This window comes from Euleptes europaea, chromosome 14, assembly GCF_029931775.1.
Source record: "Euleptes europaea isolate rEulEur1 chromosome 14, rEulEur1.hap1, whole genome shotgun sequence".
Taxonomy (NCBI): Eukaryota; Metazoa; Chordata; class Lepidosauria; order Squamata; family Sphaerodactylidae; genus Euleptes; species Euleptes europaea.
The window spans coordinates 27,373,894-27,387,387 of NC_079325.1; the positions used below are offsets into that span (position 1 = coordinate 27,373,894).

The 13,494-nt window shown below is 43.4% G+C and overlaps 1 protein-coding gene across 2 annotated transcripts in view; it reads right to left on the reverse strand.

Moving 5' to 3' along the window:
- The window catches only part of BMP1 (bone morphogenetic protein 1), a 138,983-nt gene extending 128,413 nt beyond the window's left edge, over positions 1-10,570 (reverse strand). For both annotated transcript variants that reach the window (XM_056860918.1, XM_056860919.1), the window contains exon 1: positions 10,302-10,570. In XM_056860918.1, coding sequence (XP_056716896.1) covers positions 10,302-10,443 — 142 coding nt within the window. In that variant the 5' untranslated portion in view covers positions 10,444-10,570. The remainder of the gene's footprint in view (positions 1-10,301) is intronic.
- Positions 10,571-13,494: the final 2,924 nt, after the last annotated feature.

Consider the following 13,494-nt stretch of genomic DNA (forward strand, 5'->3'; position numbering starts at 1 on the left):
TCGTGCTATTGCTTGTTAGTAAGTCATTATTGCCGCTAAACTGAAGTTGCCTAGTTTTATTGCTGCTGAAAATTTTATTGTAACTTACGGCTGTTTTAATTGTTGTTTTAAATAGTTGTAAGCTGCTCTGAGCCCCATGGCGGACAGTAGTAAGCTGCAGCACTGCAGTCCAAGCTCTGCTCATGACCTGAGTTTGATCCCAACAGAATTTGGTTTCAGGTAGCCTGCTCAAGGTTGACTCAGCCTTCCATCCTTCCGAGGTCGATAAAATGAGGACCCAGCTTGCTGGGGGTAAAGGGAAATTGACTGGGGAAGGCACTGGCAAACCACCCCGTAAACAAAGTCTGCCTAGGAAACGTCGGGATGTGACGTCACCCTATGGGTCAGGAATGACCTGGTGCTTGCACAGGGGACCTTTACCTTAAGCTGCTCTGAGCCGGACCTAGTCTGGAAGAGCAGCCTAAAAATCCAATAAACAAACAAACAAACAAAATAAAAGGTTAGTGCTTAGCATACATCAGAGACCAGAAGATTTTTCCAGGCCATTATAACAGGCTGCTAGATACATTTTGCTTCAAGTGAATCCCCTCCAATATTCCTTTGGAAACCAAGTACAGACGGCATATACTGGTAGATTTACAGACAGCAGACTTTCCTCATGGCTCTCCTGGGAATGTGTAGGATTTCATTTCTGTTGCCTAACAAAATGCATTAATCTCTCAAGAACAATGCATGGACAAATATTCTGAGGGCTTATATTTAGTTAGCACTTAGTAGGGCTTTGCACATACACTGACTAAGCCCACTTCTCAGCAAGACTTTCAGATAGAAAGATAGGAAAAAAGAAAAAGAGAGAGACTGCAATTTCTCAGTCAGATCTGACAATATTCTAGGATAAACTCAGAAGCAAAACCATGAGCCATCTCCTTGTATGAGCAGTGTGAATTGGGAGCCACAAAATTACTCCTTTGCATGAAAAATCTCCCTGCAACTTGTGAAGAGGAATTGTGAACTTGTCTGTTAATGAATCACCCATTTCATTTCCCATGTGGACAATCTACCTATACGAGGTTTTTTAGCACAAGTTGGGCCCTAGAATGTCATTAAAACAGATTGATTAAATATGGAGAACTTGCTCTACCACAAAACCATCCTTCAAAGTTCTAAAAACAGTGGAAATTGTCCCCGTGGCCATTGGAAATGGACACAGAGCTACAAGTCTGACTTCCTGGAACGATACGTATTCCTCATTCTTCTCAGTCACAAACTACAAGTAACTTTGCCTGACTTCACCCAGCCCACATTTTCTCCGCCATGGGAAAGGTACTAAATGGTACCAGTTTCTACAATGGTATAAATATGCAGTTTAGCAATCCTCAATTCAATAACTTTAGGCCTTAATGCTTGAGAGTCTATGAACAAGATAAGGTATCCAGTTTCCCATTCTGTTACTATTAATGACAAAGACAGATCTAACTCCAACAAGGCCCAATCTACTGAGATATTCTGTTAGGCAAGCCTTATAAAAATGAAGAGGATCTGTGCAATAACTCTATCATGACCTTATGCAGCTTCCATTCATTTCAACAAGGCTGGAGCAGGAGAACTTTCCAATAAACTGGAACCAATTTATAATTAGTTGGAAAGGGGCTTACTTCTGGATTTGCCAACTCAGGAAATGTCTTGGGTCAGTCCTGGTGAGCTGTGCTTGGTAGAATCTTAGAAACTGAAAAAGATCAGAAGAAGATACAACCATGCAATTTAACAAGCAACAGGAAAGAAATGGGGAGGAACCCGGCCCTGTGGTTTAGCATGGAGCTCAGTCACCTAAAGAGGACTGGAAGACATCTAGGAAGCCATTGGTGGAAAATTCATACTGTATCTGACAGAGCGAGCTACAGAGCCAACTGGAAGACCTATGAAGCGGCATTGATAGCGACCCTTGCATCAGCTATCGTACAACCATTCCAATAGTTTAACTGTTGTATCTTTTGACTCCTAAGTTCTACCCTTTAGTGTTCCAGTAACAGGCAATTAGCTGTGATATCATTGCAGTTTTTTGCTGATTAAATAACACAAATATTCCTTGATCTGGATGTTATACCTATAATATAAGCCAGGCAGAAGAAATGCGTAATACTTCATTTGGTCTGCTTATGGACCATTTTGACCCAGTTACCATGATAGATGTTGACAGGATCTTGGGATCTATGAAGGCCAACCTTTGTGCACTAGGTCCTTGCCCATCCTGGCTGCTAAAATCATGTCAGAACGATATTAATGAGCCCTTGCTATCCATCATAAATCAATTACTAGCATTATCACTCCCATTCTGCAATTACTACATTGGCTGCCCGACACTTTCAAGGTTAAGAGCAGCAGACTTTAATCTGGAGGCCTGAGTTTGATTCCCAACTCTTCCACTTGAAGTCTGCTGGGTGACCTTGGGCTAGTCAGTTTTCTCCAAACTCTCTTAGCCCCACCTACCTCACAAGGTGCCTGTTGTGGGGAGGGGAAGGGAAGGTGATTGTAAGCTGCTTTGAGACTCCTTAAAGGTAGAGAAAAGTGGGGTATAAAAACCAACTCTTCTTAATCTGAGCAGGCCTCCTGTAGGTGCCAACCTGCAAATGGGCAAAATCAATAACTGCCCATACATGTGCATTCTCTGTTGTGGCCACCACCTTCTGGAATGGCCTGCCTGATGAGGAAGGCTCCCACTCTCCAGACTTTCTGAAAACTATGCAAAACTTAATTATTTAGGAGAGTCTTTTTATACAGGTGATTAAGGCTCTACTATAACAAACTGTTTCAGAAAGACGCTTTGGTAAAGGGATAGAGACTGACGGCTACACTACCTTGTAGAGTACATACTGTGTTGATGTATGACCCCAATATATAATTTCTGCATCATTTAATGAGTCATGTTAATGCTCATACTTTGTTTGAGCTCTGTTTTCCGATTTCTACTTTTTAGATTTCTGCAATCCAAACCTTGTGGCTTTATTTATTGGGTGTCCCATCTTGCTGACTGTATTTGACCTACACTAGCACAGGTATCATATTGGTACATTCAGACAGACAGATCTGGCTGCTATTCTCTCAAACTGGGGGTTGTTGCTGTGTAATGCATGCAACAGCCTTAGAATTGGGCATTCCATATGGTTAGTTTTTGAGTTCTTCAGCAGATTCCAGCAATTCAAACTACAACAATACAAATGGGTTCATGTGGGGGCCCTGCTGGCTCATCATGGCATGTGGGTTGCTATGGCAACAGCCTTGGATCACACCCAGAGAGGTTTAATCTGACAGCAACACAGTTTTGCTGACCCAAGACAACCTCTCCTTCCTTGTTCCCTCCTCTGCCCCCTCTTGCTTCCACACTGGGAAAGCGCCCTGCAGTTATGTGGGATTTCTAATGCTTAAGGAGAAAATGCCTATTGCCACTGTAGCAATAGACTTAAAGATCTGAGGTTTTTGACCAAGACCATGAGTGATTTATGCCTGATGGGCAGACAAGCCATGCAAAGCCAGGGAGGAGGAAAGACCTTATTCGCACCCTCTCACACCAAGTCATCTTTGCAAGTGCTTACAGAATCACAGTCTAGGACACAGAGGGGCTGCACATGTGGCTCTGGTGAGCACAGAGAAAATCAGCACAAGGATGTGTTCTTAGAAGAGCAAACAAACTATATTTGCTTTCCAGAAGAGTAGGTCTTCAAAATGTCAACCACAGATTGTGGTTATAGCTTAAAAACTAGGAAGCGTATTATGACATGAGCTTTCTTTGGTTCTTTCCTAAAAAAAAAAGTTCATCATACAGAAAATATGTCAGTCTTCCAGATACCACAACACACTTTGTTGTGTTAACTTTACATACTCAATGCTATTTGCAATACCTAGGGTGTTTAAAGACTACAGTGGAGGATGAGGGAAGAACAGATGGAGAAGAACAGACTGAGTACAAGGCGTGTAGGTTGGAAAAACCAACAGTCCTCCTAAGAAAAAGCTGGTCACCAAAGGTGATAGTGGAAGAACTCCCTGCATGAATACAAAAGAGCAAAAAACATAAATATACCTTGTCCAATGTGCTTAATTTAACACTAACTTATTTAATAAGAATTTTGCCACTCCCCAGCTTCCTTGTATTTCTGGCTTACTGTGCCAATGTGATAAAACTCCCCTTAGCACTTGATAAAATAATACAGAAGACCAGCTAACTATATACACCATTGTAAGTTAGCAGTGGGTAAATGGTCATTTGTACCTGCCATAAACCTTGATTTTGTTGTTTGTTTTGTCACAACTAATTGCAGTTAAAGACTTCAGTCTTCAATCTTGGCATGAAGTGCAAGGAGAGTGCGTGTGAGTGTAGGAATTAACCAGGTTTGTGTCTGTCATTAACAGTCTCCACTTTGTGATGTATAAATTGAGCCTGAGCGTAGTAGTGTGGTTCAAATCTCTGCTAAGTTTTATCTTGATCTTGATAAAAGTGGATCGATAAAAGTCTATTTTTACTGTGATTACTTGGACTACAACATAATCATCTCACTGCATAAAGACTGGACAAAGCAAGGCCGGCTTTGCCATAATGCAGAACTCTTTCAGCACATCTCAGAAGATGTGCCACTGATTAAAAGTTTTCCTGTGACCAAGGTGGTAGATTAGTTTGCTGATTACCTGATATTCGAAATGGATCACTGACTCATTTTCATGTTTCTCACCAATTACAAAGCCTTAAAAATAATATTTTACTCAATCCTTAACATTAGCCTGCAGAAATATGCTTGTCCCACAACCCTACTCTTAAACAGGGGAAAAAAACCTTGAAGACCTTTGATTCTCCCCTCAACACCCCCTTCCTCACTCCAATCTGACATTGTTAAAAATCACTCAAAGGTCTAGCTACTGTTGCTTCATTGCAGGAATCTTATCTGAACCCCCCCCCCCCATACACAAAAAACCCAAACAAACAGGGACCCTGTCTGGAAATACATCCAGTATCTGAATACTTGGCTAAAATCGGAGGACTCCCCGCTAGCACAGCTAGCAACTTAAACGACTGGGCATCAGAATCCAAGTAGTAGCAACTCCTACCCCTGCAGCAGTGCTAGTACCCAAATCTAGCAGAACAATTACCTTTGGGTGGATTCAGATCAACAAGCAAGGTGGGGACACCACTACCGAGTGATGTTCTTTTCACATTAGGAGGTTTTGTTTTTATGAATGCTCCAAAATATCAGAGAACGTGGAAAGGTAGCTGCTGATCACCTCCGCAAATTCCAGGAGATGGCAGTTCTTCTTTGCTTTTGCCATACTATGATGGGGGGGGGGGAATGGTGCATGTGTGCGTGTAACTAGTGAACAGATGGTCCTGCCTCTCAGCAGGAGGCTGGACCAGATGGCCCGTTCTACTGTATGATCCTATAAAACAAACTTGTCTCCTTTTATAAGTATGCTTGAGATGTCTATATAGAATTCTGCCAAGAGTATTTGTGGGGGTAGTGAAAGCCAGTCTGCACAGAGCAGTACGAAGGGTACAAGGGCTAGTGCTATGCCATGCACACACACGCTCATAGTGCCAGTTGTGCTGGCTTTGCTATGCACCTCATCAGCTAGTATAGTTTGGAAAGTAGGGTACCTGGTCACGCCCAGGTACCAACCCATTCCTCCCTCAATGTGATGGCTGCCATTATTGTTGAAGCATCTACGGCTACAAACTGATTATCTTCATCACTGAGGAAGTAGAGACATATCAAACCGCTAATATGCAGCTGAAAGTGGAAAAAGCAAAGGCGGTCTGCAGACAGTAAAGTTCAGGACTTGCTGAGACTAGCAAGTAAGCCTGATCCAGAAATATTTACAGGGGTCAGGGAGTTATCAGAGGATCCCTTATGGCCTATTGGTGCAATGAAGCTGGTGTAGCTTGTTGACCCTGTGATATCCTTCTACTCAGCAGTCAAATAGGGTAGGCTAGCAGTAAATTACTTGCCTGAAGGGAGAGCAAAAAGTGACCCTAGGAGGACCCCATTCTCTCTTCTATCCCTAAAGAACCTATAACTCTCTTGAGAGGAAACCAGGACCTGAGGGGCATTCAGTTTCCACAATGCAGCTCTGTTTAGCCATGTGTTGTAAAAATACAGCATAGTTTTGATGGTGGATGTCCAGCCCATTCAAAAGGAAAGGCAGAGTACCAGTGTGGAGCAGCAGATGAACTAGAACTGGGCAGACCCACTTTGCCATGAAGTTCATTGCTCATCTTCAGTCAGTCACTCTCTGCCCAGCCTAACCTACCTTACAGGGCTGCTGTGAGGATACAATGGAGGTGGGGATTCTATAGAAGCATTCTTGAGCACGATGGGAGAAGGGCAAGATAAAAATCAAGCAACAATATGATTTATTGTACCAACACTGCGCTCAGATCTTCTAAATGGCTGTTAAGTCCTTATTTTATATCTGTTAATAAAAGTTTACCTCCCAACTTTTATTCATTTGGCTGAAATAATACATTTCTTTTATAAAAATTTGGCTGTACATTTTGACACCATCACATATCCTTTCCTTTCATTTCAGGCTCCTTTGACCAAAAGTCTTAAGCACAAAACCATCACATATCTTTAAAAAAATCTACAGCATCTCAGTCCAGAGTAACTCATACCTGGCCATTATCTACCAAGACCTGGCATCTATGCCTCCAGATCATCCTTGATCTTGCTAGGATCAATCTGGCATAAATACTGTTTGTACAGAAATGCTAAATGCTGCATTACATGGTACTGAAACCAAGTACCAAAAAGTTGTGAATTAATTATGTATAGATGGAAAGGAATTTGTGATTACTTTGATAAAACAGGAGATATATTTTAGAATACGTGAGCTAAACTGTCTCATCCTACTCACCCTTTTTATTCTCCTATGGACGGAATCAGCATTTGTTTTGTTTTATTTAGGTGTTGCACAATTTTATCAGCTTTGTCTTTCTCTCACCTCGTGTGCCTAACAGTCCTAAACAATCCTAAACAGTTACACCCTTCTGAATCCACTGACTTCAATGGATTTAGAAGGGTGCAGCTCTACTTAATTCTGCGTTACATGTAGGTGGTCTACCTGTAAGCAGTTGCCTGAATATACCCAGGATATCAAATTAATGATTTCAGCCACGTGACATACTATTAATCAATGTCTTATTATTGATTATTTAAACTCATTCCCATAAGACTAGTGGATACTTCACTGCAGGCTGCCAAGAAATCATTTTGTTATGAAGTCATCATAAATAAAATTGGTAGCCGTGATTTAAAACAAGCTAGATAGCAATCATACCTTGACACTACACTTGCCCGGCCATTTTATTTCCTCGTGTTTTTTTATTATGGAGGAATGCAGCTCCTATGCTCATGCTGGTCTGCTAGGGTGGCAACCTGGAGGGTCATTCCCAAAAACGTCACAACATAGTTAACACGCATCAGACCCTTGAAGCTCCAACAAACATGGAACTATTTGGCTTCCAGCTACCAAGTCCACAGAATCAAGCTACATCCCACTTCCAAGTTTATGTCAGTAACTATAAGAGCTAGAAAATCAGCAGTAGTTTTTAAAATGATTTTTAGGATCTGGACACTGACCTGGATCAGAGAAAAGTACTTCAGAGGCCAAATGTGGCCAGCAGAAACAAAATGGTATCTATCCCAATTCACTACAGAAACTCCAAAAGAGTACTTTTCGCTCTCAGAACCTTTTCAGATTATTTTAACTCTAGTACTAAACATATTTTATTGCTATTCTCACTTCCAATCAAGCACCTTAAAAAAAAAGTAAGGGTAACAGCATTTTAAGCAGCATTTTCAAGACTTAGCTATTATGGGTGGTTTACAGTATATGGTGTTCTATACTTCAGTGGATACTATTCTGTTTTTCTTTTGGTTTTAAGAGCATTGTTCCCTGCTCCAAGATAGAATGGCATCTAATTAAAATTAAATAGGCGTACTGCATCCAGTGAAAGGAATATATATAATAATAATAATATGCAAATGCTAAAGACTCTGAAGGTAGGTTTTAATATTGGTACTTTATAGTATAAATATTAACTCCATATTAGGATCGTAATGGGATTAGCCCACGTGGAACCTGTACTCCTACCGTTCCAACTTTGGAAAGGCAAGGAGCTTTCTATGAATTGGCAGAGAGAGGATGTCATGCAGATTATAACTGCAAGTAAAGTAAGACTGCGCAGCCTGCCCTACCACCAGCAACTTTCTTTGATTCATAAGGAAACAGAATATTTTTGTAAGGCAAACGGGTCTATCCACATGATACAGCTGGGAAAACAAAAAAAGTTGTAATGAGTCATTTCATAGCTAGGGATAGCACCCACGAGCATGCTGTCAAAAAAATCACATTTTGACTCTTACCATTGTTAACCCCTCCTAAGGACACACACAGTCTGCCTAGTAAACGTTGTGATGTGACATCACTCCATGGATCAGTAATGACCCACTGCTTGCACAGGGGACTACTACCCTTACCTTTAAGGATACACTATTAGGATAACCACAATAGCGAAAGAGAACTCTGCATTAATCAGTCTATTTCATTTCAGAGAAATCTTGGGGTAGCAGCCCTGCCTCTCTTGTATTTGTAAGCACATCTAATGTGAAGTTACATCTAAAAGTTAAAAACTATGCTTCAGACATTCTGCCATTATTGTCCGATAACGCAGTCTCTCTACTTCTTTTACACTTTTCTCCCTGTAGCTGTTTACCTGATGAGAGAGAGAAAACAGAAACCTTAAAAGTCTCATTTTAGAGGGTAGCTGTGCTGGTCTGCAGTAGAAGAGCTAGATTCAAGTCCGGTAGCATCTTAAGAGACCAACAGGATTTTCAGGGTACAAGCTTTTGAGAGTCAAAGCTCCTTCCATTAGATAGGGGCGACTGTTCTCACTTCAACAGCAGCCTGAGCTGGCACTATCAAAAGTCATTCAAAGTTCCACTACTGGTTGTATTAATATCAGGATTAAAGAACTGTTCAGTGAAGCACAGGTTCAATGGAATTGCATGCCCTTAGGCTAGTGAAGAAAAACCAGGCCCTTTATTCACAGTCCTTTGGACATGTCTTTCAAGTTACCAGTTCAGAGGCACTATTTTAGCAAGTTTGATCCCTTACACTACATGTGCATAAGATGCTGCAACCTGAATAAGTTCATGCAGGTGACAACAATCAGAGTGGTCTGTGTAATTTTCACAACTCACAGTTTATACTGGCATATGGTGGGGGGGATGGGACAGGACACGTCACACTGTAGCACTGGGACAAAGAGAAGAACTGCCCTCTGAACATGAGAAACTGTGATCTGCAAATGTTTTATCACAGACACATACATCCATGCAGGTTTATGTACGCAACCACACACACATCCCCCTGTGCGTGCACACAGTCAAGCACACACTCCAGTCAACGATTTAAATGATGCAGAAGTACCAGGGTGAGCAACTGAGGATGAGTGCTCTGTGAGCCTGAAAAACATGCTTCTTTTGACAGCTGAAACCAGTAGCCAAGTGGGAAAATTGCTCGGAGACAAGAAATGTCTGAGAGGATAAAAAGGTGAGCTAGGTCCAGTTCATGGACACTGCCCTTCACCTTCTAAGCATAAGCAGATTCATTGAGGGGGGGCATCCTGACAACTTTCTCATCTGTATCCCTTGCTGCGTCTGTTTACTTTCCTTCAATGAACATGCACCCCCTTGGCGGGCATATATAGAAAACACACAAGGCCTTTTTGGCTATCGCCACCACACAAAGAACCCTAAACGATAACAAAAATTGTTAGAGGATGATAAAGAAAATAAATATTTACAGAAGGAAAAATGCAATTTAATTTCCTTCAGTAGAGGCGGGAGAAAGACCTTGTACAAAGCGCTGCTTCTAAAGCTCTGGAGTTTGCATACCAAAGACTGTCTTTCTTTCTTAGCCTGAACTTTATAGTCTAAGAGTTCTTTTACAACATAGAGAGGAGAAAAAGGAGGGGGGAAGTGGAGAGAAGAGGGGAAAAAAACTTTCCTCTTTTCTTTTGTCTGCAAGCTGCACTGCCAACTAGGCAACATGCATGACCCAGGTTCAACCAGCCCCTCTGCCCTTTTCAGAGCCTCGATGCAGTTTCCAGACACACAAAAGACCACCGCTTCCCCTTTGCCCACTCCCAATAACAAAAAAAAGAAAGAAAGAAATACATTTGCAAAAGCAGGAGCAATGGCTGCATTGCTGGCAGTGAGGTGTCTCCCCCCTTCCCCCCCTCTCCCAAGCCTTACCAGCTTTGCAAGGGTCCTTATAGTCAATTGGATCCGTGTCTTCTTCCTCTTCTTCTAGGACATAGCTGTAATCTGTAAAATCCATTGCTTGTCCCAGGACCAGGAAGGAAAGGAACAGAAGCCCCCCCCTGGATGCAGGCATGCTGGCAGGTCCCGGGAAATGCTCCACGGAACTGTAAGGGGGGGAAAAAAGAGGAATGGGAAAGGGGAGGGGGGGAAAAAGAGAAATGGAAAGAGATGGGAGATCCCCCCCCCTCCTCTCTCTTTTTTTTTCTTTTAGGGAAATGAGATCTGGCGGAGGCGGGTTCAAGCGCAAAGAGCTCAGCCCCCTCCAAGCTGGAGGGTTTGATCACAGTACAGCCCTGGGAAGTGGGCCAGCCAGAGGGGGGGGGGGAGGCAAGGCGGCTTTGGGAGCCTCAGGGAGATGCTCTCTACTCACCCTCGAAGACATCCTCTTCCTCCCGCGCCGTCCGGCTTAGGTGGTTGTCCACGCGCTCGTCCGCGGAGGCTGAGCTGGGGAGGAGTGGGTGGGAGGGGGGCGAGGGAGGGAAGCAGCGCAGGACCAGACCCCCGGCAAAGTTTCCGGACTGCCCGAAGACAAGAGGCTTGGGAGAACGCAAACAACGCCTGCGACCGTCACCTAGACCCCCGCACTCCCCCAAGCTCATGGGCTCATCTGAAGGAACCCTCGGAAAGCCCGGGACTGAGCGCATGAGAAGGAGAGGGAGAAAAGGGCATTCTAGGACAGAGCGGAACGTTTTAGCCCAGCCTGGCTCCCATTCAGGAAAAACAGGGGGAGGGAGAAAGAGGAAAGGCATAGTCCTTTTTTTCTTTCTTTTCTTTTTTGAACCCTCCAGCAATCGACAAAGAAGCCAAAGACTGCACCGCGACGCGGTGGGGATGGGGGGAAAGGACACATGCAGTTCCTGGGAGGGCACCAGTTGGTTTCCCCATCTCCCCCCCCCCCCGAACTATTAACTGGACTAAAGGCTAATTCCCAGTGGGTGGCCGTGTTAGTCTGTCTGCAGTAGTAGAAAAGGGCCAGAGTCCAGTAGCGCCTTCAAGACTAACAAACATATTTTCTGGCAGGGTACGAGCTTTCGGGAGCCACCGCTCCCTTCTTCAGAAGGCTCCCACTCTACCAGAAAATATTTTTGTTAGTCTTGAAGGTGCTCCTGGACTCTGGCCCTTTTCTACTACTGGAATAAAGGGCTTTTTCAGTAAGAGAACGTGGCAAGAGAAGCCCCCTCCTTTTCTTGGAGGGGGGTCAGGGGCTGGGCTGCTTGCAGCTACGTGGCTTACAAAAATCGGGGGGGGGACTCGCGCGCGCCTCCCACCCCTCTCCCGTTTGCAGAGCCTTGTGTTTTTTTTGGGGGGTTGGGAGTCCGCGAAGCTAAGGGTGCATCGCTTCTCCCCCCCCCCCAGGGGCCTTTGCCTTGCTGCTACGTGTAGGGTGCGAACAAAAGGCTCGGAGATTATAAGAATGGAACAGGAGGGGGGGGGACGCTAAAGGGTCGGCGTAAAAACACTTAAACGCACGAAGCGCCACCCCCCTCCCTGCCCCGCGATCCGTTTCAACTTCGCTTTCCAAGGAATGGGGGTTCCAGGGATCCCGATGCCTCCATCCGACCCGCCTCACCTTCGCACCTTATGTACGCACGTGGTATCCCTTTGGGGAACGCTTTACGTCTTCCCAGGAGAAATATATGTTGTGTCATGGCCTTTCCCTAGGTAGCCTCATAAGTTGCCCATGTTATTCTCCCCCACCCCTTTTAATAAAGAGTCATTGAAAACTTGGAGGGAATTACTTTCATTCAAAAATATAAAAAGATTGCCTTTTGTAAATGGTACTTCTATGCAGGGCCGGTGCCAGTCATTTTTTGCGCCCTAGGCAAGGCTAACTACTGGCCCCCACCCCTCCATTGCTAACCAATTTTCAAAAACATGTAAAAAAATATTTTCTGGTAGGGTATGAGCTTTCGTGAGTGGTGGCTCACGAAAACTCATACCCTACCAGAAAATATTTTTGTTAGTCTTGAAGGTGCTACTGGACTCTTGCCCTTTTCTACTACTGCAGACAGACTAACACGGCTACCCACTATGTAAAAAAATAAAAGCACAACTTTTTATAAGACATTATAATTAATCATATTCCATAGCACTGTTGTGGTACTTATCTTTAAAAATATAAATTGTCAGTTGCATTTTTTCCCAAGAAACTAATTTGTTTAAAAACTGTGCCCCTCAGGCCAGTTCTGCGCCCCTCTGGGGTCTACGCCCTAGGCAACCGCCTAGTTCGCCTATTGGTAGCACCGGTCCTGCTTCTATGTGAGATTCATGCATTATTAAATTACTATTTTAAGCTGCCAGGTGGAAAACACTGAACCTTTATACGAACGTGCCTTAAATTGTGCAAAGTACTGAGAAGCAGCACATTAATGTTTGGGAAAACTGAACTATACTATGAAGACACTCTTAAGCCTTGTGGAAAACCAGCTCCTTGTAAGGGATGGAATGGTCAGAATGAAACTGCAGTGTTTGTTCAGATAGTAATTTAAAACTATACCAAATAGCCAATCCTATGTTGGACTAACTCATGATGAAGAAAGCTGAAGAATAGGTTTCCATTAATTATAACTTAAAACTACAGTTGCCAACCTCCAGGTGGTAGCTGGAGATCTCCTGGGATTACAACTTATCTCCAGTTGACCGCAATTTACCTGGAGAAAATGACCGCTTTGGAAGACGGACACTATAGTATTACACCTCATTGAAGTCCCTTCCTTCCCCAAAACCAACCCTCTTCAGGCCCCACCCCCCAAATTTCCAGGTATTTCCCAACCCAGAGCTGGCAACCTTACTTAATACTCACACAAAACCTTGCCACTCTTCCATAGAAGAGTTATGATTTGTTCAAACATATACCCACTGGCACACTTACACTTTATATTGTCTCAACAAACACTGGATCAACTGGGTAAGTTTTACATGTAATTATTATAAATTGACTATGTTCTAGATGCAGAATCATCTTAGGAGGGGATAAAGAGCAATTCTAATTTTTCACTTGTCACAATAGGGGTAGGAGCTTGCCTGTTCTTAAAGAATGCTCCTGTGCCTATAAGTAACTGTCAGGGCAGCAAACGTTTGCTGTATCTCCCCAATTCAGGAGGGTTTTTAATAGATGTGAGGA